This window comes from Photinus pyralis, unplaced genomic scaffold (assembly GCF_008802855.1).
Source record: "Photinus pyralis isolate 1611_PpyrPB1 unplaced genomic scaffold, Ppyr1.3 Ppyr1.4_LG3b, whole genome shotgun sequence".
Lineage (NCBI taxonomy): Eukaryota > Metazoa > Arthropoda > Insecta > Coleoptera > Lampyridae > Photinus > Photinus pyralis.
This window is the reverse complement of record NW_022170510.1, coordinates 26,510,761-26,535,691: the sequence shown is the minus strand read 5'-3', so window position 1 is coordinate 26,535,691 and position 24,931 is coordinate 26,510,761. Positions and strand designations below refer to the sequence as shown.

The window sequence follows — 24,931 nt, the reverse complement described above, 5'->3', positions numbered from 1 at the left end:
AACCAACGGTACTGGAAACCTACCACAACACTCCCACAGCAGGCCACTTAGGAGCAGAGGAAACAGAACGGCAATAACTAAATCCCATTGGGAAAATATAGGGAAAATTGTGTGGGAAAGGAACTTTTGGGTATACGGCGTCACTAAACGATGAATTGGTAAGTCTTGCACCGGAGTAATATAGCCCACACCACCCCGGAATCAACCCTTCAGGACCGTGACCGCCCACTCTTTGCCTGTCCAGCGTCTCACAACACAAACCTGCACAATAACCCCTTCCTCAAACTCCCACTGCTTCACCATCACAACGGTCTGGCGACGTATTCCGTTACCCTACAAAAATCACCTACACCACCACCACCACCACAGTACAACAAAGTCAATTGCCAACCATAATCCGCCCACTCCACACAACCAACAAAATGGACACTCCTCTTCCCAGGTGTCATCGAACTAAGCAACATGATCCTCAAGAGCCCACTGGAACAGAGAATTTAACTGTCCTTTCCCGAAAATTATTATGATAATTTTGAAAGCCGAGCACTCTTTTATTAGAGACAAGAATCCTCACTTACTGGTGGGTATATGGAATTCCCCAAGAAGACTCCCCCCCCCCACGTTCTTCCCCAAAATCGTTTAGTATAAGTATTCATATATGATAATTTAGGAAAACTTATACATTTTATACTTGAAAAAATGAAAATAAATAAATACCTGGATGGTATGATCGGAAATATATTAACATAAACAATGAAATGACTAAGAAATACCCAATATTAGGATAGCCATTTATTTATGGAATACCAGTGCGCACACTGTATCATAAATTATAACAAAAATCACACCTTTTGCAATTTTCACAAGTCAACAAAGTAGGTAAATAAAATAAAATTTAAATCTACGAATAACCGATATTTAGTACAGTAGTTGCTCTACAATTTGACTCTTAAATTCCACAACCGATTTATCAATTAACCGAACATGTGAAAATCAAGTAAAAAAATTGAATTGGACTTAATAAATAATAGTATAATCTAACTTATTTACAAATCTTTTTGCTAAAGGCCCTACTATCGAAATGAAAATCTCATAACTTTTTTGTTACACCTAAATAGCGCGTTGTAAACTCTCCAATTTACGATATATATGTACAAGTAGGAGGTTTAGGAAAACGAAGTAGGATGGTTAATACTGCCTGTGGATAATTCGTGCAAGAACCCACGTCGTGATCTGGAGTATTAACATAGTCCCTTTCCGAATAAAAATAATGTGAAAAGTGTGAATTGTAACAGTGCTTATGAGAGATCCTCATTATGGACTGACGATATCACAAACATCGTAGCATCACCTTGTATTGAAACAAGAAATCGTCTTAAACTATTTTCTAGTATGTACATGTGATCAAGGTAGGTTTGATAGTAACCCCAAACTGATCTATTGTGGCAGTCTTGCAAATTAACGGTACAAAAATAGTGTGTAATTAAAAAAATATACGCTATCTATGCAGATAGTATGAGCTAGCGATAGTGGGCAACTTTCTAATTGTCAAGTTGGCAGCTGCAACCTCCTACCACACCGAAATCTATTCGTAACGAAGCTACAACAAACCGATGAGAAAATAAGGGGTACTTATCAAAACGCCTACAATTAGATAAGAATACAATTTAGCAGGTTAGATCTGTGCATAATCTCCTATTGGGATCACGATTCCCCGTTACCGCTATCGTTTTCGTCGTCCTCTGCACAATCCGAACCGTCTGAGGGGTCGTCGTAGTCTTCGTCGTAATCGTCGTCGTAAAAGTCGGTCATCTCGACTTGGTTGTCGTTATTTGGCTTCACTTGCGTTTTAATACAGTAGTCTTCTAGCGTTAGCGGAACCTGAATACCCTCCCTTTCTGCTTCTGCGCGAGCTGCCATAGCTTGTTTTCTGGAAAAAAAAACAAATGATCAAATTTTGAGGTAGTAGAAGCAGGTTGACGTTTAATGGGTGGGGGGGAATCTGGGATCAAGATTAGTTTGCCTCAGATAATCTCGTCTTAGGATTATAACAGAATACCTGTTTAATTTAGAAAAGGGTACATTTAAGTTACCTTCAATCTTTCCATTTTTGCAGAAAGCCATTCCGTTTACCTACACCCCCTCCTCCTCAATCCGCGGCCACTCCCAAAATACCAAGGTCAAAGAATCGTTTGAGGCAGTTGCGGGAGTTTTCTAACCTTTCCACTTCTCCTTTCTTTTTCCCTTTGCAATACACTCAACTCGCCTACATCGCATAATAATTAATGACGAGATTAATGACGTTATATTATACAGAAATTGATTACACCTCAGGATGCTATGTTACATAGCACCTACTAAATCTGGTTACCTTCACTATGACTGCCTAGCAACTGAAATAGATATACAGGGTTTTCCTGTGAAGAATCTAATCAGACTGTTCAAATGCACTCTCATTTAAACTGTATTGATTAATTGCGTCACCATTAGCTCACCATTAATAAAAGATTGGTCTTTATTTATTCATTGCTACCGTTGCTGCTGGTGCCTACGTGCCACCACTAATGGAACTTGAATAATACTAATCGATCATTGAAATAATTGCTTATTAAAAAAAACGTCAAGTAAACGCGTACGACCGCAAGTTTCAATAAGGAGTTCAAGTTTTCTAAACTTTTGGAATTCTTGTTAGTTCACGATTTGTATGCCCTCTGCGTCAACGCTTTCATTTAACCATAACATACTTCAAGCTAATAAAGTATAAAATAAAGTCAGTTCAAAGGAACCCTGAAGACTTTTGAGAGTCGCTGCTATGTACTCCTACATTTTGGTTGAAGAGCGAATTATTCAAAGTTGTTTCCCCCTAGTCAAAAGGCGTGTATCGGCAGGCGCTCCAACCCGCGTATGACGCCCTCTCTTCTCTGAGCTGCCCTTTAGAAGCTATTCTTCTAGTAACACATCTGGATAGACGTCCCCTTGTTGGGCTCCGTGGTCGGTAAGGAGCTAAAAGGGCGAAATTACACTCTTCTGACATGGAGACTGATCAAAATAATAAACCAGAGGGAGCGTCCTAGGATACCCCTGACCCTATGTTACCGGTCACCGAGTTTCCACAACACACTAAACCACGCAAGCGCATCTCCGGCGCTGAGCAGAAAATGAGAAAGAAGGCCAGACTGGCCCAAATGGTCAAACGGCTCCAAACCTCCCGTGACCCAACCCTGACCCAGAGGCAGATTCCTAGAATCGGGCAAACGGGTAGGCGGAAAAAAAACTCGAGCGCGATCTAATAAGGATATCGTGCGAGTGGTGAGTGGTTGAAGGTGGTTGCCAACCAACCTTCCACAATGGTGTGAGAAGACTGCCTTTCTAGGCTCCGCAAGGCTGCCGTCTAAGTCCCAGGGGAACCTGGGAGCTGTCCAAAAGGGTTATTCGCAATCCTAAGATCAGAGGTCAATCCCATGGAAAATGTCTGGGCGGTTGTCAGTGAGATGGTAAATGTGGCGAGGGTAGCCTGGGGGTGAAATCGTTCTAATCACCAGGATTAGACGGCATAATTCCAGCCCTCCTGCTATGGGGACTAGATGTTATTGTCATCTAACTCAGTGATTCTCAAAGTGGGTACCACAAGCACTTCATAAGGGTGCCGCGAAATTTTTTGGAATATTTACTTAATAAGCTTAAAATTACATAAATTAAAAAAGGAATTAAAATAAGTATAAAAAATGAATATTCGTTTTTTATTACAATTCTGTTTTTTGCTTTCTATTTTATTTATTTCTATGGTTCATAATTCATTAATCAATCATATGCTGGTATTGCATTACATCAGACTTTCTCAATCTTATAACTTATATTTGGGGTGCATATAGGGTGGTATGGGGAATCGAAAACGTCCTATTTTGGTTTTGATCCGTAACCATCTTCAAGGTTGTTGAAGGTGTCAAAATTTTAAGTCATAACGGCTTGAAAAAATTTTTTAAAATTTTTTCGCATACACTGGCCAAAATGGCTTAAAAAACTCTACTAAAAAGTTCATTACAATTTGGTTGTGAGTTCCTTTGTTTTTGAGAAGTTTTGAATTGAAAAGTTCAACTATTTATTTTATTTTTCTCTAAAAGTAAGCATCAGAGTGAAAAATGTCAATTACAAAAAAGATGTGTGTTCAAAATAAAGGCGCTAGAGGGCATTTTCTAAATGTTATACTATGACCAAAGATAATTGCAATGACTATTAAAAGTAGTCGGAAAGTCAAGTCAGGAGTTTACCTGACAACTAGTTTTAAATGCTTTTGTGTTTAGAAAATTTATTTTGTAAAGACTTCTCATCCTGTGTCGCCAGACAAAAAAGTTTGAGAAACACTGATCTAACTAATCAGAATATATAGAATGTATATGTATAGCTTTCAGATATCTAAACAATGGAGGGAGATAAAAACTGTTATCGCCACACCTGACAAATGTCTTTTATCTGCACCTGAAGCTTATCGCCCAATCAGTGTGATGTCTGTTCTTCATAAGACACGTGAAGACACAATGTACTTCTTATGGCAATAATTCCATGGCCGTGTCGAGGGTGACTATGAGAGACAATAAACGAACGAAAGATTGATTCCCAAATGTCTATCGAGTGACGTAAAAATCCAATATGGCGTCCATTTAAAATAAGGAAGTTGATGTCATTATCCGAAAAAAACCGTCATTTTGAAAAAAAAAATGGTTTACACCCATTGAATTTGTCTCATCGAATCTTGCAACTTTTATTTGAAAGTTTTTTTGGAGAGCTCTCTTTGTTACTAAAATATTTGAACTTAAAATGGCTATTTTTACTTTTTTCCAATTATCTACGAAACGGATTATTTAGTTCAAAATATCGCATCGGAATATCCATCAGCATCAAAAAGTACACAACTTTACCAATTTAGCCGAATCTGTAAGTATAATAATAACAAAGATAGCTATGTTACCCTACTCGATTTAAGACACCCTGTATACTATTCTGTAAACTACGTCAAGCGGATGATACACTTGGTTGTGGTTGTGATAGGTCACTCTGTATGTGCATGTCAATTATTTTTAACGTTAAAAGTTGGTTGTAATTTGAGATTGGCTTCAATCATATCAGTCGAATTCGAGGTCATTTTGTTTTGTATCAGAATTATTGTTGCTAATTTTTTTAAATAATCGCCTTGCATTTTATTTATTTGTCCAATTTTATTGCGTGTTAAAAGATTAAGCTCGTTTTCTTGTAAAAGTTTATTCTGGTCGTTTCCGATAAGAGTTCTTATCGTTGAGAAAGCTAATTAGTCTCAAGATGGACCACGTGTTATCGGCGAGTTAAGCAGATGTTTTGCGCGTAAAGTAAACACAGGGTCAGATTATTGAAAAATAGAGTATTTTGTTAAGGAAGTTGAAAGGAAACGGAATTTGTTTTAAATAGGAGAGGAAGACGTTAGTCGAGGCTCTTTGGCGAAAGCTTGTTTGTTTTGGTGGACGCTGAAACGTAGCCGCTTTTTGTTTGGAGGGCGTTTAACAATCAGTTTTGTCGGTAAGATAGTCCGTGCAGTCAATTATAAAATTTGTAGAATACAGTCTTAGAACTCAAGTGTGTGTTACGTTACACCGAGAAAAGTGAAGTTTATAAGTAGAGTTAAGTAGAAGCGTGTTTTTCCCGTTTACGAAGAAGATTAGTCGGAGTGCTGTGGTTATCTAGCGTTTGTCGCCAAAGTTATGCCACCATCAAAGAGCCAATTCTATAATTGCAATTACAACGAAGTCAGTGTCGTCTAAATCAAGATTCGAGTGCTATAATTGAAGTTGAGAAGTAAAGATTTTGAATTATTGACACTTTAAGGTCAAACACAAGCAGAAGAATGGCCATGATAAGGGCGTCGGGAGTGGCGAACAGTCAAAGAAGTCCCGAAATGTTGCAAATGAGGCGAGTTAGGCCATTATAAGGGGGGACTGTAAGAATTTCAAGAAATCCAAGTCTGAGAAGAGTAGGGCCTCCGTTACGAACATAATTAAGATATAAAACCTGATAGTAACACGGATAAACGGATGAACAAAGTGGCCACAATTTGTAAAAATGGGCTAAAAAAAGCGAACACAAAATGCATTTTCACTTATCAGTATGATACACAAAAAGAAAACACTTACAAATATTATTCTGCTTCTGAAATGAGAAAGTAAGTCCCGTTAACATTTAAAAAAGAACTGAGCCACTCGACGTTCCACTGCAGCTACCACTGTAGGATGCATATAACACTAATTAAAACAAGTCACACACGGCCTCGTTGAAAAACACTCCTTTATTTTTCTTTCTTTCGAAAATTTCCATATGTACGAAGGTTCCGTATTCTGAATCGGTCACAAACACGCATAAATTCGTTCCAATTAATATTTATCTAAGTGGCCCATTATCATAGAAATTGAAATCTGAACGACTTAAAAAGGTAGCTCGAAATAAACATTCAAATCAGTTGGCGAACCTTCAGATGACTTAGGGTTACGTACAGCAAATAATCCCGATTTCAACAAAACACCAATCGAATCAGTAAATTAATTTGAATTCAAGATACCAGAAGCTGAACGGTTTAAAGAACATTATCCCCGAAATAATTAAATCGATCGAATTAATAGCAATTAATTACCGATTTATTATCATAGTTCATTTAACATAATCCATTTCCACATAGACGTTGTGATTATTAAAATGGATTTGGTGACCCTATTAAATAATACGTCAATATTGTTGTGTAAACTACATCACGTAGACTTTATTAAGCGGCAGAGCAAAGCGATAGAGAAAAGGGAGAAAAAATGACTGCTTTGCCGATTCAAAAATTTGGTTCTCAATTTGTATTTTGTTCGACATGGGAAATTTTACACACATACCGCTTCATAGCGAACGTGAACAAAAGTCTGGCGAGGCAGGAACGAGGCAAATAAAAATTGCCTTTTTTTGATGGTTTCAGCTACCAAAAAAAACACCCTGTAAACTATTTTTTTAATGTTTCATAGTAGATGTATTTATTCGACTTTTACTTAACCCAGGAGAAAAGATATAAAACCTGGAATCAAAATTTAAGTAATAATTTTGACAATATACTGTCGCTTGCAAATGCCCAATTTCACTTAAAAATCGAATTATCTTTAAAACTACTAGCTTTTCGGATATTAACCATATAATAAAAAAGACGTACAATTACACGTCGAATTCAAAAATGCATTCAAATACAGGGGGTTCTATTTAAAAAAAATGTACCATTTGGGCGCCCTACTTTGTGGGCGCACCCTGTATAATTCCAAATATTTTTAAAATGTGGAGAATATTCAACCATATCATAATACAAAAGCACTCTATCTTCAAGGCATTAAGTTACTCTCCGCAATCGTTGACTCACCCTGTACAATAAAACCTTCTGAATAAATGGGGCGAAACTAATATCAATACAGCGAAACATTGGCATTTTTATTCAAAATCCTCACGATGTCGGGTGTTACTTTTGCGAAATTGCCGCCGGTTTGCTTGGATTCGAGGTTCATCCACCAAACTTTACATTCATCACGCTACCAATGTGGTGCAAAAAGACAACTGTACCGGGGTCCGTTTCCATATTTCTAAAGGAAGCGACATTTTCAAAGGAGAGATAATTTGTATAAAGTAGTGGTCGGTTTTTAGGAACTTGCATATTAAATTTGTTTGAAGTAATTTTAATATTCCTAAAGGAATTGACCCATGAGAATAAAAAATTCTCCAGTGCCAGTGCCGTAGAGGTTCGATTTTATTTAATACAAGAGAATTTCAACTCTTGTAAAGGTCGCTAAGCCGTTACAGTATGTAGACTTCTACAGACACTCCGTTCATATCATGTTTGTTTAGAAGAACGTTTTATTTCTACATTAGGCGAAATTGAAGTGAAATTTAATTCTGACTTGGAGCAGGATTTGCATTTTTCCCAATAGAGTGGACTGATCAAGAAATGAAAACAGTCCTTCCACTTTCGTGGGCTCACCTTCCTTACTACCCAAGATACATCTCACTGGGATCATGGGTAGTGACAGTACCTTATGATATTTTCATATTCCTTGTCCCGTCCTTTCGAATCCCTCCAACGGCGATACATAACCGACGCATCGACGTTGGCAGGACTAAACGTATTTGGCTCGTTGAGCAACGATATAACGCTCAATAGGATTGTTCTAACATTTTGCGTTGGATTCCAACGTTCGCAGGGTAGCTCGCCGGATTGAGGGTCGTCTACTGGAGGGTGTAATATACTGATGCATAGGTCGCCATTCTGAAATAACACAAAGAAAAAAATCAGTCAACTCAATACTTCACATCTAAAAGGATAATTCGTCATTAAAAAAAATAGAGAAGATGTAAGGCGTTAATTTTATTAATAAAAATAGCGCGACCTACACCAAGGCACGTATTTACATGTACGCCATTTACTAAACTTTCAATTAAACCCATCTGCCATAATTACTTTTTTTCCAATTAAAAAAAATTGGTTGCGAAGGTCATTGTTTGACTGTGAAGTTCACCAACTTAGCCGTCGATAATTATCGTCTATGAAAAACTATTGAACCCAAACTAATTCGGCTTTTGGCTACCCATCGATTCTCAAACGCCCCCTATAGAGTCAAGACACCGGACACGTCCAAAAGCAAACGTACTTTGACCTTCCACTTGCTACTATTACTAATTTCAATCGTCTATATAAGTGGTCTAATTACTCCAATCTCGATTGTTGGTTATTTACGAATCTGTACCTTGATCTACTTCCTCATTTATTCGATCACGTTGTGGAAAACTTGATGTGATTGTTAACCATTCTCGATGTTGTGCAAGAGGAAAAGTCACGTGGCTATAATAGTGGAAAGGAAATGAGTTTTATTGGCATTTAATTTCCCACGTCTTTTCTCTCGAATATTCTGGCTTAATTTGTCCATGAGTGTTGTATAACAAGTCCTCGTAATTAAATATGAAAATGAACCTCCTTCAACAAACGATCCTTATAACTGGCGCCCAACGTGGGGCCAAAGAAATCAGCCATCGAGATTTACTTCGTTTATATACGAGAAAATAATTCGCTACGGATGACGAAGATTTGCCTCTTGTTCCTTACAACCTCCGATCACGAAATCGTACGGCTGCCGTACCCACTAGGAGTTCCTCGACTGGGAGTAGTAAACAATCCCCGGACGCCTTTGTCCCCTCACAAAATCATTAAAGTTAGGGGCTCGGTTAGGGGTATGACATGTTACATAAAAAAATAAGTACTTTTCAAGTACTCTCCAAATCAGTAATAAAATATGAGATGTTCCATTAAAAAAAATGCAATTTTGATACGCCACTGGAACACAGCACGCCCATGGTATATATTTTAGAAATATGGCGACAGTTTTGCTCTAAGACTTTTTCGGTATCTTTTATGGTAAAGGAGTTGTGATCCGGGGGATCTTAGGTGCTACACCCTGTATATGAATATTAAAAAACTGGCAAGTCACCTGGAATATTCCAAGGTATACTTCTGGTCGTCAAAAAGTTATGTCCTTTGTTGTTAAGATAATGATTTTTGTGAAATTAATTTGGCAGGAACTAAGGACACCATTGGTTGCATAATTAATTGAATGACGGCTGCGAAAATGTTTAATTACACTGTGTGCGTTAAAGTGAAAATAAAATTTAAAATTTTACTCAGAATTGTGACCGTTCCAAATTTCGATTTAATTACAAATTCCAGCAAGAGTTAACAAAAAAAATTATGATGTTACACTAGCAAAACCTTTGACGTGATCCTAACACGAATCTCTTCGCCATACAATTCTTGACAGAACAGCTTCCTAGCTAGAACCTTTTGGAAGAGTCTTCAAAAAATGGCAAGTGTAGAGAAAAAACGTTTCCCACGAAGTTTATTATTTTCCGATTGTAGAATAAGAATATTTAATTCGGCTTCTATTTGAAAACATTAAGTTACCCTTCACTTGAGCCTTAAGGGACAATTATGTAAAAATCATTAAATGGGCCCTCCACATGAAGGAAAACTCCCATAAATCATACCCTGAAGCTGATATCTTTTCTAGGCAAAAATGATTGCTTCAAAACTATAGTATAATAGCCTTTATTAAATTAATAATAATTCTAATTAGCTGGTGACAATCTATAATTTTTAGCGCATTTTTCAAGAATTAAAAAAATGTGTTATTGTTTGCGTTCTGTCCGTCCGTCCGTCCGGACCCACTTCTACCGTTTTGAACTACTTCTAGGGGAATGGTCCTAGAGTCCTTGAATTTTTGCAGTAGGTAGACTATACCTTGAAGGTGTGCCAAACGGCCATCAAATTTCGCCATCTAAAAGGGAGGACCCCCCCCCACGAATTATTTCCCGAGATTTGAAAGTAAAACGTGCATAATTTTTACATACGACAACCAATTGGTCTCAGATTTTGCATACGCCTTTAGTGGTGCCAAGTTAAACTTTCGAATATGGGGAGGGGGGGACACATGTTCTACCCTTCATGGTATTCTAATGAAAGGTCTCATCGAAATAAATTGGTTTGTACAACTTTTCCCGTGCGACTCTTTTCGAGATCAGTGAGCGACGGGGCCTGAGGGAGGGGGTTAAAAATTAATTTTATCTCTCATTGTATTCTAATTAAAGGTCTCAACGAAAGGAACAGTTTTCTACAAACTACTGCCCTTCTTTTTGTCCTCTTATCAAAGTACGGGCAGAGGGGGGGAGTGGAACATGGTACTCTAATGAAAGGTCTCAACGAAAGGAATTAATTTATACTAACCATAGTCTTCCTCCTCGATCCCTTGTCGTGATCGGTTATAATTCCTTATATCTTCAGAGTGAAGGAAAGAAATCCAAGGATACCTATTCACGAAAAATCCGAGGATGGCTAGTGGATATCCATGAATTTACACACTAAATGGATGTTTGGTGATTTTCCGCTCGTTAAAAACACCATTTACCCTCCATGGGATTCTAACGAAAAGTCTCACTGAAAGGAATTGGTCTCTACAATCTATAACTTTCTTCCGCGACTCATTTTCGAGATCACTTGGGGGGAGGGGGATTAGAAATTGGTTTTACCTATCGTGGTATTCTAATTAAAAGATGACAGGAGTATCCATCCCTCTATCAACTACCGCCATTCACCCGTACCCCTTATCTAAATGGAAGGTTGGGGGGGGGGAGAAAATAATTTTTACGAACCACAGTCCTCCTCCCCGACTCCGTATCATGATTGGTTATAATTCCACATACCTAAACAGCAGAGTGTCGGAGAAGCGTACTCGCAAAGAGCGATTAGTACGTCTGGAAGGAATATATCCATTGGTGATGTCAAATGAATCGGACGAGACATGGCTATTGATGAGGTCGATACGAATATTTCGAAAACGACGCGTCAGAAAAGAGTAGTCATAAAGGACAAGTGAAACTTGAACGTGACGTCAACACTTTCAGTTCAAACATGGACTATGGAAGGAAGGTAAAAGGGAAAATGCAATATTTCGGAGAATTTCGGAATTTGCTATCAGAATTTCTTATGTTCGCTGCGAAATTATTTCTTGGCCTGCTTCGCCTCCTTCGGTTTGGCGGCCTTTGGCTTTTCCGTGGGCATCTTCGTCGTCTTTTTGGACCTCGAGGGCGCCCCCTTTCGATCCCTTCTTCTGCAGAATTTCCATAACACGCTAGATATAGAAGCTACAGGCTACTTCTTTCTTATGGGCGCCATATTGGATTTTTACAAAATGAACTAGAGGACATTTTTTCTCCCATTTTTTTTGTAATAAAATCTAACATAATTTGTGTAAGTTGTACACAGAAAAAGAAAGTGTTTCGAATAATTTAATTAAAATGTTGCGCTACTATTTGAAAAAAAAAAGGTTCGGTGCCGTTGCGGCGCTCAAATTTTTTTTCCATGTGCCTAAGATACTGTTGTGTAAAATTAATATAGCATGGACAATGTTTGTAAACAGTTCTTATCGCAGGTGCGCGTTTAGTTAAGAGAATTGTGCGTATTTTCATAATTTCTAAATAAATGGAACAGAGGGTATCAAGTCAATTTAAGACTTTATAAAATCCCGTTTTGATCGATCGCTTGCATGTGTGGTTTTTGGTCGCTGGCATTGCCGCCTATTTCCCTTACAGCAATTATCAAATAAACTTGTGATGTGTTCAAAATGATCAGTTTGGTATCAGAATGAGTCCAAATTACGACCTAGGATTTTAAGAGTTTCATGCAAATTTGGTTATTATGAGAGACTTTATTTTGGAGCTAGCTGGACAGGTGTTTCGTGGGTGGTGTAGAGACCGCATACCATTGCACACAGCGATACATATCCAAAATTTGATCAAAATCCGTCGAGCCGTTATCTTAGAAAATTTCCAACATACGTTTAAATCTCGGTTTAAATGATCTAAAACGTTGACATTTTATTGAAATTTTGACATTCCCCAAAGACGGTGATCGCGAAACTACAATTAAACCGTAAAGTGCTATACATCATTGAATTCAAAATAAAAAATATATCAGGGCCGTATTTAAAAGAATGAAATTGCAATTGCAAAGACAAAACGGCGGATTAAAAAATTAACATCTCCACCTTATAAAGCATTAAAAGTTTGCTGTGAAGAAACGTAATTGGTTTTGCTCTAGGTCAAATATTAACGTCAGAATATGTAGTTCGTAAAGTCGAAAAATTCGATTATTGCAAAAATTTTTCAAAATCTAAAAAATTTTTCAGGGATTCATCTAACCAAATTTGTATCTCTTACCTTCTCTCGCACACAGAATATCGAAGAGTTAAATCTGCCTCAAAAATCGCATACACCAGAATTCCCAAACAACTGATTTCTCCGGGAATTCCCAAAGACTTCAGGGGAATTCCTAGAGACTTCCTGGAAATTCCCAAAGAATTCCTTGGAATTCCCAAAGAATTCCTTGGAATTTCCGAGACTTCCCAAAGAATTCCTGTGAATTCCCAAGACTTTCCAAACCATTCCTGGAAATTCCTAAGACTTCCCAGAGAATTCCCCAAATTTATACACCGAATTCCCAGCAAACTCAACCCCTCGCAGAATATAGTTACTGAAGGAGGTTTCGGTTCATTTGTGTTTCTGTTTTCTTTCTGTGCCCAAATTTTTATTAGTTTCTTGGTCTTCTTGCGCTAGATGTTCGAATCTAGTTTTTATTTCCGGTGGTTTCACTCGGTTTATTTGAAAAAAAAAAATGTTAGTCTGCCCTATCAGAGTTTTTGACACTACTCAAATGTAACACCCTGTATAACTATGGCGGTTAGAAATCATCCACGAACAGTTTATTTGTAAACAGACAATTTTGAAACAATAAAACCATTTACCCAAAATCGTCCTGTAACCTTCATTTTCATCATTCACTCGGAAATTAAAGTACTCTGCCCTAAAGGGGCCTCGAATTTTCCTCGCCTCGCCAGTAATGTGTCATTTTTCGGATGTACCAACGGAAAAAATGAAATGTCAGCGTAGATATGAAGCATGCAAGGAAAATTTGATTTTGAGATAACGTCATTTTGTGCCAAAACTAAGTAGAAACTAACCGAATACATTACAGGTGAAAATTTGTGACTGGCAGTAATTTATTAATGTACCGTGTGCCAAGTTGAATTCGCCATCGCCATATTTAGGCGTAGCAATAAACAACGAAAGGAAGTGGCAAATAAAAACATGGCGAGATGAACTTTGGGACGTAGAAAAATGCGGAAGTGCAAGACATTTTATCTGAGGGTGTTTGCGGTAACGATACAATCGATACCAGGCGACAAGGCGGAGGATCTTAGCGACAGCAAACAACCGCATTTTCTCGAAATGTCTTTACTCGGCAGCTCCATTCATTATAGGGCCTCTCGAAGATTAGGTACCACAACGCGTGCCGTCCCCCCCAACTTAATTGATTAGTGACGATAACGCACACACCATTTTTCAATATTCCCATGTAAACATTTCAACGTAAAAATAGCACGCACGAAAAACATGAGTCACAATAGCTTTTTCAATTTCATCTCTTGGCATTTCCAACCTTGCTAGTACGTTGCCCTTGACGAGCTCTTTGTTAACTGCGAGATCATTCGCCAGAAAATGCAGAACCACAAAGAAACAGCGCCGAAATTCAAATTAGAAATCATTTTAATCGCGGTCCATTCCCATTCCAAAAACCAAACGTGGGCGTACGCGAAATGAGTCAACAACTAGAAGTTTTCCTAGAAGATTTTCCCCCCATTGTCCTCTCCTGTCCGTGAACTTAACAGTGTGTCATGCGACGTAAATCAATCATAGAATTCAACGTGACGTTACAAGAACAGTTTGTAAAGACGATGACGACAGAGAGTGCCCTTGCTTTTCGCCGTAATTTTATCTCGCTCGCGTTGTGAAGGTTTTTCCTTAAAAATAAACATCGTGACCTTATTCGGTATCGACAGTGTACAAGTCGTCAACACGAGGTTGATAACAAAGGCGAGGTCGTCTTCTAACACACTCACATTTTCCATAATTAGACCTATTATAATACTCGCCCGTGTTTCTATTATAAGATATTCAGGAAGGATGTAGTAGCCTGCCCATTTATCCTGCTTACGAGGAAACCACCGAGTGTGAAAGTATCTCGTCGGCCAAGCAAAAAATTGTCGCTTTTTACAAAAATGACATCGCCTCATTTTGATTTATAGTATCGATAAGAATAATCTGAATTAAAGTTCGCTAAAGAACCGACTTCACTATATTTTATCGATGTATTATTTGAATCCCTGCCGTTTTTTGGGAAATCCGACTGTAAACGATCACGAGAGAATACTGTAGCGAACATTCTAGAAATCTAGAGCGACATCGGGGCGCCATCAGATCTATAAAAAAACGACAATCTTTACCGAATATTCTCGGGTGCTCCCGAACGCTTCCGAATGTTCTAGAAGAATCACGTCTTATTTTCCGGAAATAATGCGTTACATCCGCTTTAGTTTATCTTTCATGGCGCTTTGATATCTAAAATATTTGATACAGTATTTAAGGACCGTTTGAACTTTAATTTATGGTTAATAGTGTTCGTTCCTGTAAATTACAATAATTAATTTTACTACTACATTTACGACAGAAGTGCAAACGCCCGCATAAAAACTTTCAATTAAAGCAGTAAATGTACATTAACACGGACGGACGGACATCGTCTAGACTAGTTAGAGACGCAAACTTTTCCCATTAGAAAATAAGATAAATAAAAAAGGGCCAGACTAGTGGCGCGACAATGTTAACGACAGTAAATATTACGAAAAGGGCGTTTGTATGAAAATGAGTGAGAAATCGTCAAAAGAGCACAAACGGATTTTCTGTGCGACTAACTACAATAAAATCCCGCAGGAACAAAAGGGGAAATAATTACGGTTTGTTAAACCCGGTGCGAATTCGCTTACTCCCGTCTGCGCAAAATAAATAACTCAAATTTTTGAAAAATAAAACGAGCCATCGTTTCCCCTTCGCATGGCGCTGCTTCGAAGGGGTAGTTTATCGACTGCGTCGGTCATTGCCATTACCGGGGGCTGGTAAAATCTAACGCAATGCATGTATCCAGACTGCACCTGGGATACGAAAACATCGCCAGCGTAGGAGCAGGTGGAAACGAACTTTGCGTGTGGTTAAAACGAAATTTCTAAATTTACCACGCGGTCAAAATACAAAAGTAAAAGGTACCTACTTAATTTTCATCGCGAACGGCGCACGTTGTTTATCTCCCTTCTAATTTTAGCCAATAAAACACTAGCGGTGCAGGATCGAAAACATGTGATGCTTTTTTTCTAAAGTTCGCCACATGCCGAGTTCAAGTTGATTATTATAACATTAAGCACTTACCTCATACACATTTGGATGCCACACTTTTGTTAGAAATCGTATTGAGGGTGGTGAATATGGATAATCTGGTGGAAATTTCATCCGAGCCTGAAACAAAACATTCAATTAGTTTTCTTCAATATACTAATACCCCATACACACATATTTACTACTAATAAGAAATAAATGGCTGGATCGACAATACAATAACTCGAGACTGTTCGTCGTAAATTCCGGTTTAGGTGATTGGATTATTTCTGGGAATTTTGAATAATTTCGTGAAATTTGGACTCGATTTATTTCTTAATTCCAATTCATTATATCTCAAATTTTATGCATTCTTTAGGAGATATCGTTGGGATTCCATATTGCAAACCTAAGTTATTTTTCAAAGCGTTCCAGCAAAACAAAAAACAATAATACGTGTTAACGCGTCTGTAGACAGCCGAATACTAACGGGAATTATAAAGTATTTCTATTACAGCGCAATTAGGAAAAAAACAAAGACGTAACAAATGAGTGACCTTGTTTTGTAATGCAAACTCGTGGCCTTCGGGAAGGTTCTAGTCCTAGATTCGCGTGGTTTGTATCTAGGGTCTACGCGAACCAATGGTTAATCGTGCAAGCTTGGGATTTCCCCGGCGAAAATATTCCAGTCACGTGATCAAATATAAAAAAATTTCCACATACCCGTGAAATGCTCGAATAAATGATAAAACAATGGTCCGGGTTTTTTTTTAAATGATTTAGGCATTCACTACGGCACTATTGTAAAAAGTTTTCAAGTTCGATAAACAAAATTATTTAAAATCTTTGTCTCTTAAATAAAATTTTGAGGTTTTCATTTTTGGAACGTTTAAATACATTTCAGAACAATTTTATAGGCTGCTAATGTAAGTAAAATCAAGACTGGCAACTTAGTAATTTAATTTGAAACACCTTGTAAAAGTGTTGTAAAATTCATCAGTTAGATGCTTCTCCTGTACTCTGGCCCCATTTTTATTTCAGCCTTATAGATTGATTTGTTTCATCTGTAAATCGAGCCCAAATTATGACCTCGCTAAGAGTTTTCATGTAAATGTTTTTCTGTTGGTACCCAGGGTTTAAATAATCAGTGTCGTTAAGCACCCACCGCAAATAGTACCATAACTGTCCCTGTATGAGATACAGACGATTTTTTGCGTTCAACAGAGGAAGGGTCAGAGTGTGTAGTGTAAAAATATCAACTACCTGCTAATTGTGGTTCCTTGGAAAAGTACCCTCATCCTTCCTCAGTTCAATAAACAAAAACAGTTGAATGTTATGAAGGTAATTCCGATTTTTGGCCATTTTTCAGTCGATTTTCGGACATATTTCCCATTTTCCAGAAAATTTGTCAGATAGGTATTCTTGCACTTGTGCGCGGGTCCTCCATTCTGTTGAAACCGAGGTTGAAACCAACAGTTTCCTTTTTTTGTGTGCCGTACATCGTTGTATTCGTAATAAAAAATGCTATTCAATACAGTGTGTATTTTTTACGGGCCATTTTTAGTGAGAGTGATTTGCACCCTATGAGCAAGTAGAAAAAATCTTTTGCAACAATTAAATTTTAATTCTCATTATTCACGAAAGGTCAACTCTATCGTCCTTTTTTGTTGGTTAATTAAAATTGCGCAATCATGACAAATAACAGTTTTATAACTTAATTGAGAGTTTCACATTTAAGACGCCTGTCGCCTACTTACATTGTAGAAGAAAATAAATCGTTTTAAATTGTTTAAAGTAGTCGCTCTTTTGTTGGATGTTGCCATATGATTGAGTTGGTGTTTCTAATTTCTAATGAAGAGCTGTGACGATGTGCTGTCACGGTCTTTAATTGGGAAGTATCATTTCTCAACGGAATTGTATCAGAAATGTCATATCGAGATGCGGTTTTCGCGAGCTTGTTTAGGCATCAGTTACTTTTTCATGAAAACCCATTTAATTTTTTTGAGAAAATTAACCATTTCTGTCGGAATGTCGAAAAAAGCCCTCAAGCGGCGATATGTGAAACTAGCAACACTTAAAATACCTATTAGAAGAATCACTCTTTTCAATTAACCCGAGTTTGTTAAAATCGGTTCAGCCGTTTCGAAGATACAGGGTGTTCTTTACGGAATCCTTTGAATTCCCCCCCCCCCACTTCATTTTTAGAGATACAGGAAAAATTGTCAAACAAAAAAGGTTCATATTATCGTCGTCTCCAAAGACCGGACATTTTTTGTTAGGTTAATATAGCAGAATTCACAAAAACATCGCTTTTTTAGATTCCAGATTGCAGTTACACCCCCTAGCGGCTATTTCAGAAACTTACAAATATTTTCCCTCGTATTTTCCAGTTTTTCTCGTGGGCGTTTTAGTAATAACTTTTTTACCGCAAGCCTCTACGATGGACAGGTTCCCAGACACAGTACCTCGCATTCTTATTTGGCCACCCTGTACATATGTATCTGTGTATGTATGTTGGCAATTTTCCGAAATATCGGCTCGACGTATTTTAGACACTTATATTAGTAGGAGAGCTAGTGGCACATTTTTTTAAACAGTTTTATTATTGTTGATAGTTGGATATAAGATGAATAAAAGCAAAAAAAAATGCGATGCGTTGCAAGGTATATTTTCACTTCGGGTATATTCGGAAATTTTGGTCGCTAGTATTGGCCTCTATTTTCCTACCGAAATATCTACAGATCTTTCAGAGAGTCAAAAATTATATGACTCAAGACATCGGCAACCGCAATACGTACTGTACATAAATAAAATGCGAGATAAAATGTTTAAATCGAGGTTTAAATCCTTAGTTTTGGTTTTGCAAATACATCCAGACGTACAAGCGAGTGTACAAGCATACATTCTAGAATACGTATAATATTTAAGTTATCCTACTGTGTACACAGTTAACAAAAATAAATATTAATGTACAGAGTGCTCTAGAAACTTTTATAAGGTATCTCCGTAGTTTTTAGTGTTATAAAAATGTTTCTAATAAAAGGGTCATGTGCTCTCTTTGGGTCAAACTTTAAATGACACGATCAAAATTGGACAATCTTCACTCGCTTAAGAGATATAAGGGAAAATCACAAAATTGGCAATTTCAGAAAGACCCCTTATGTTCTTAGTTAAAAGAAATTGTTTATTCCAAAAGTACTTGTGGAATAATCTGCCGTTTTCAACTATACGAGCTCAGCTAAAAAGGTTACCAAACCTAACCTAACTTTTTAATAGACCACCCTGTACATTTTAATCTAAAAATATAGAAACACACTAAGGATACTATTTAAAAAAAAATACAAGCGATTAGAAGAAGATTAAAAAAGAGAAAAAAAAAGGTTCAGATGATTTAAAAAACAACAACAAAAAATTTTTTTTAATTCTTTTTGAACCAGTCTTATATTTCTGTAGTTATATTTTTGGAACGGGAATTTAGTATACTATCTTCTTAGAATAAAATATACAGAGGGAAATTTTACTACCCAACAGTTCCTTCTTCATGAATTGCTTAGATCTATCAATTAGGTACTGTAAAAATAGGTTACAGTACAGTACAGGACTCTTGGATCTAGAATGGTAGGGATGATCAGATATGTCCCAAACATGTCACATGCAAAATTTCAACCCCCTACGAGCATGTATAAGGCGGGAGGGGTTAAAAAACATTTTTTTTTACAAAAAGAGGGCGACTTCATAATTTTGTATATCATTTTGCACAAGTGTACCAAATGACACAATTATGATGTCGGCTTTTTTTACCACCCGCACGTCAGTACTTAAGGGAGGTATTGCATTGGGGGTAAAAAACGACCCCCACAGCCACAGTAATTTTGTTTAAAATCCTATAGTATAATTTTGCAATTTTCGTTACCAAGGTCAAAATTAAAGGGTCTCATTCAAAATGTTGAAGTTGGAATAGTAGCCTTAAGGTCGAGATCAAGGTCATCCTCAAAGTGACCGCCAATTACCCCCATTAGAATTGTAAAACTTTTGTATGAAGCTTTTTTCCAAAAAAATATGATCCCACAAGTTATTAAATCGTCTCAAAATAAATGAATCGCCTTGTATATAACACATAAATAGAATATTGATTTATACAGAGTGCTACAACAGTGTGTCGATTTTTCCTAGTTTATACCTGGTAAAAAATCCTTTAGATCCTCGTTTTGATCCCTATAGACGATTAACATTTACATTGAAACCTATTCACTTTTCGGTTTTTTTGTCAATGTTGCTATCTTATAAATTTTTCTCCGGGTAATTCCCTATCTATAAGGAAGCCTAACTTTGATGAATCGTAGCGACCTTGTTTCTTGAAGTTAAGAAATATTTTTGAGCAATATTGTGAATCCCAAGACAACATTTTGATAATGAGAAACGTGGATTTAGCTCGCGATTTAGTGACACCTACGGGGTGTTCACAATGAAATGGTAAATTTTCCGAACTTCAAAGTGCCATAACTTTTTTTTTCAAATAGAATTACCACAATTTTATTTCGCTATTCGATAGTCTTTTGTGTTCTCTTCAATTTTTATAAGGGACATCCTCTGTATAAATCGAGGTACAAATCTACAGGGAGAGCGGAAGAAATAATAATTTGCAGCGAGATCTGCAGTGTTCCATGTCAAATACCACGTCGCTGTAGAAGATTTTCATCTGTTAACCTTCGCCATCGCCTTCGCCTAAGAACGCATAAGTATGTCCAAATTTTAGTTACTTTCGGTTGAGGTTATTTTTTACATGGCCCGTAAAAAAGGTACATACTGTATTGACTGACATTTTTAATTGCAAATACAACGATGTACAGCACATAAAAAAAGTTGGAAACTGCTGGTTTCAACAGGATGGTGCACCTGCGCACAACCCCTACTCGTGTGAGAAATCTAACATATTTTTCATTTTCTAGGAAATTTTCTATAGATAAACTCGAAAACGAAACTGGCCTACAGTCTTTTGTTTTTGAGTTATGGGCAAAAGCGAGGGCAAAGTTTGCAGTTTTAGTTTTTTAGATAAAAGCCCGAAGCCTATAACTTCTTTTTTATTACGTTATCGGAAATGTGTTTATTACAAAAGTTTCTTTGTAATGATTGTTGCATAATCTGCCGTTTTCAAAATAAAGGGGGTCAGCTCGGGGGTCAGGTAAAAAAGTTATCGGACTCAACCTCATTTTTTAAATGGGGCAAATTCAAAAAGATTAAGAATAAATTAAAAATTTTAGATTTACTCTCGGATTTACTTATTTGGGTATTTGAATCTTTTTTAATATCGCCCCTGATGTGCTACAGTTTTGAAAAGAGAATTTAATATGCTGTCTATTTAAATTAAAATATGCAAAGTGTTCCATTAAAAAATGAGGTTTAGATCCGATAAATTTTTTACTTGACCCTGTGCACTTATTTTGAAAACTGTAGATTGTACAATAATCATTTTTAATACACATTTCCGATAACTTAATAAACATAGAAATTATATGCTTTTATCTAAAAACCGAAAAGGCAACTTTTGCCCATAACTCAAAAACAAAAGACTGTAGGCCAGTTTAGTTTCAGCGTCCAGTTTATCTCAAAAAAACCCATCGACACTGCGAGGTCAATCACTTATAGTTTAAGACGAGGTTACCCAATATTAACGACCAAATTTGGTCACCCTGTATAGAGAACATAATTTATATCTCGACGTGAAATTGTCCAATTTTAATAGTTGACACAATTCCGAATACCAACCACGTTTCTCTCGACGTTTCTTTATATTTGATCATCTATGAGCGTGCTATATTGCGTCATACTCGAATTAAGGAAGTCCTCTGACTACGACCCTGAAAGTAGCTACGATTCATCAAAGTGAGGCTTGCTTATTGGGAATTATTCGGAAAAAAATTAAAAAGATGGCTGTAGGACCAGGTAGTACACTGCAGTACATCGGGAGGAGTTAGCAGTAGTGTACCTAGTAGTACCCGACAGTGTTACATTACATCAACTACCAGTGAAATACCCCTCGGTCTGAACAACACTTACCTGAAAAATATTTAATGATTGCTTGAAGATCGTCTTCAACGTTCTCACAGAACTTTTTTTAAGTACATATAAGAACCTTCAAAACTTCCAAGATATTCTCTGAAGAAATCAATGGGCGTGAGGAGTTTTATTTTGAAAAAGCTCGTCATTCTAAAAAAAATGTATTATGTATTAACATACTTGGTAAATATCAAGGTGACAGTAAGTATCACCATATTATAAGAATATTTAAGGTGTCTTAAATTGTAGGAAAGCGGATCAGAAGTAACAAAACAATTGAGTACTAAGTACAATCGTGACTTGATGCGACATCGTTGTCTTTTGACCTTGAACGAAACTGTCTAACTTTGTACCCATAAACGAAAACATAAACATTTGCAATGTTGGCATGTCAAATGTTAAAAATATATATAAAACATCATATTTAAATCGCCTTTCCTTATAAAAATACACGTCTTAACGATTTTATTGATCGATATCAATGCAAATTGAATCCCGTATAACAGACGAAAGGGGATATTCGCAACAGTTTCAATCGCCTGTGTCCATGATATTTTTTTCGTATCATCGTTCGTTGCTAACTTTTTTAGGAGGGTCCGTTTTGGTTATACGCATACCGATGATGACGTCATGTTGCTGGGAAATGTTCGTTAAATTTACGCCCCTAATGGCCGTTTTCACCGAAAAATTTACGCGGCGCTCTAAGCGCAGCTTACAATCTATGGCAACCATTGTCTCAATAATCGTTGTGGTATTTGGGAGTCTTTAATAAGGTAAGGTGGCCTACAATTGAAACAATAATGAACCCGCTTGCTTACAATCAGTGGCGGTCCCAGGATTTGGTAAAGGGAGGGGCCCAAATCCGAACTTTGTCCCAACACGGAAAAAAATAAAAGACATCTCGCATAATGGGAATGAGATAGACACAAAATTTATGAAAAAAATGGACAATGGGAGCCTGGGACCGCCACTGCTTACAATAAATAATTTAAAAAAAGCAAATATGGAGCATTTTAGAAATGCAGTTTTAAGACGAACAATGGATTATGTAGAGAAAATCCTCTCTCCTGGCCAATTTCCTTTTGCATACTACACTAATTCCGATGACAATATCTCCCATTCCAGCATTATTTCCAGTATCATCGCCAATTCCACTAATTTCAATACTCATTCCACTAATTCTAGTGAACTGTACACAGGAATTACCATCCTCCTCGAAATTCGTCAATATGTATACCTATTTCCGGGCTTATTTTCAATTAAACACTTCTCACCACCGAGAAAGGGTGGCACCCACTTCCAGAGTTGGTAAAACCCTTGGTACAGGAGCAACTTTGATGAAGAAGGTAAGAGAGCCTAAATCCAAACTTTTATATACAAGAAAACGATGTAGCTAAGCTGCCATAGGAACCAGGATGATAACAGCACAAAATATGGGTGATCCTGGAAACAGTGTTGCCAAACGTCCCTCCAGAAATTGACCTTGACTATTCGGCCCTTGAGCGTACCTACTGTGTTCCAATACAATCCAATGAATCAAAATTGATAAATCACAGCCTTCTTTGTTTTTGCACGTTATGACAAATCCAAATTCGTCCTAAAATCCAACAACAGTGAATCATTATTATTTTTGCATTGCTGAGGGGTGGGACTGTATCAAATAACCTTAGACCTTCATAATAAATATTGCTACAAAATCACAAGAAAAAAAAAGGTTGATACACCCTAGTTAACCTTAGCACGATCCTCATGCGGACGTTGTAGATTCATTGACCGTAGACTTGACACGTCCTTATGAGCATGTAAAAATGTAACTAAAATATTGTACAAATGAGTCACAGTATCTCCCCTGAAATTAAAAGGAGCTGCGAGGAAAGTTCATTTCACTAAAAAGAGTTAAGTTCAAGGGAAGTGATTCATTACAAATGGAAAGCTATCTCTATGAAAGCGTAGGTAGGTACATATAAATAACAGCTGTAAATAAATCTGCTAATACGTTGCTATAGAAACGAGGTTATCTGAATTGCACAATTTTATATGCTCGATATTTATCTTTTGTGTTCCTCATCACTGGCGCAAATAAACAAATGCAATCGGGAACAAATTTGCGAAATTGTCTATTATTAGCACCGAAGAAAGTTAATATTTAAAAGTAAAATTGCGACCCAATTTCACTTACGGAAATTTCAAAAGCGAAATTGTTTTATTAATTAAGTAATGATTATGTAGGTCGCCGATAATGAAAATGTAATTGCAAACCTTAAAATATCCACCCATGTAGAGGGTATCTGGTGGTCCGAAAATTGCAACTTCCCATTCGAAGAGATTGTCTTCGTTAACAAGTTTAACACAGAATCCCTCGACCGGCTCCTCCTGTAGGGATTTATATTCGACGGCCAAAGCGCGTAGAGCACCACTGGTTCTTGGATTTGCCATCATTTTTCTACGATCTCGAGTGTTAATTCACAAACCACACAAACACAACAATAACCTAAGACGCCATTTATACGACGATATTACCGCAATTGCACTGTGAAAACGCGAACTGTTCGAAGTAACGGGTTTTTAGTGTAATATTTTACTAAATTGATGCGTATGCTAAACGAAATTTTAACGGTCGTCACAACAAAGGCTTCGACTTTTACCTTCGCTGCACTGTTTCTCATTCATTTGTGATTGAGGTAAACAGCTGGTTTTCCATCTGCGTTGCGCAGAAGTTGTCATCGACGACAGAATTTTATTTCGGGTTCCATCTATCGAACATAGATAGTAACTACATTGCCGCGGTCAAAAAGCGCACGCCCCCTACGATTTAAAAAATATACAACCGAATTTGCTGTGCCGAAGGCACAATCTAAGTGCGTAATCAGGTCGTTAGTTATCAATGTGGCTTTTGCAGCCATAGAGAAGGCGCCCTTCGCTTTTGTGCGGAGGTGCTCCGATCATGTTGGCTTCTCTCCATCTATAAGGTGCGTCGATCTGAACTTGAAGGCGTCGCAGTCGTAAGAGGCGTCGCTGGGTATCTCCGCGTCTT

The 24,931-nt window shown here is 37.3% G+C and overlaps 1 protein-coding gene across 1 annotated transcript; it reads right to left on the bottom strand.

The window, feature by feature from the left end:
• Positions 1 to 774: 774 nt before the first annotated feature.
• Positions 775 to 24,590, bottom strand: LOC116166727 (ubiquitin-conjugating enzyme E2 R2). The gene is made up of 4 exons (XM_031481806.1): positions 24,157 to 24,590; positions 15,895 to 15,981; positions 8,067 to 8,299; positions 775 to 1,927 (listed from the first exon to the last, which is right to left on the bottom strand). The coding sequence occupies exons 1-4, from the start codon at positions 24,334 to 24,336 to the stop codon at positions 1,702 to 1,704; spliced, it is 726 nt and encodes a 241-aa protein (XP_031337666.1). The 5' UTR covers positions 24,337 to 24,590; the 3' UTR covers positions 775 to 1,701.
• Between the last annotated feature and the right edge of the window lie 341 nt (positions 24,591 to 24,931).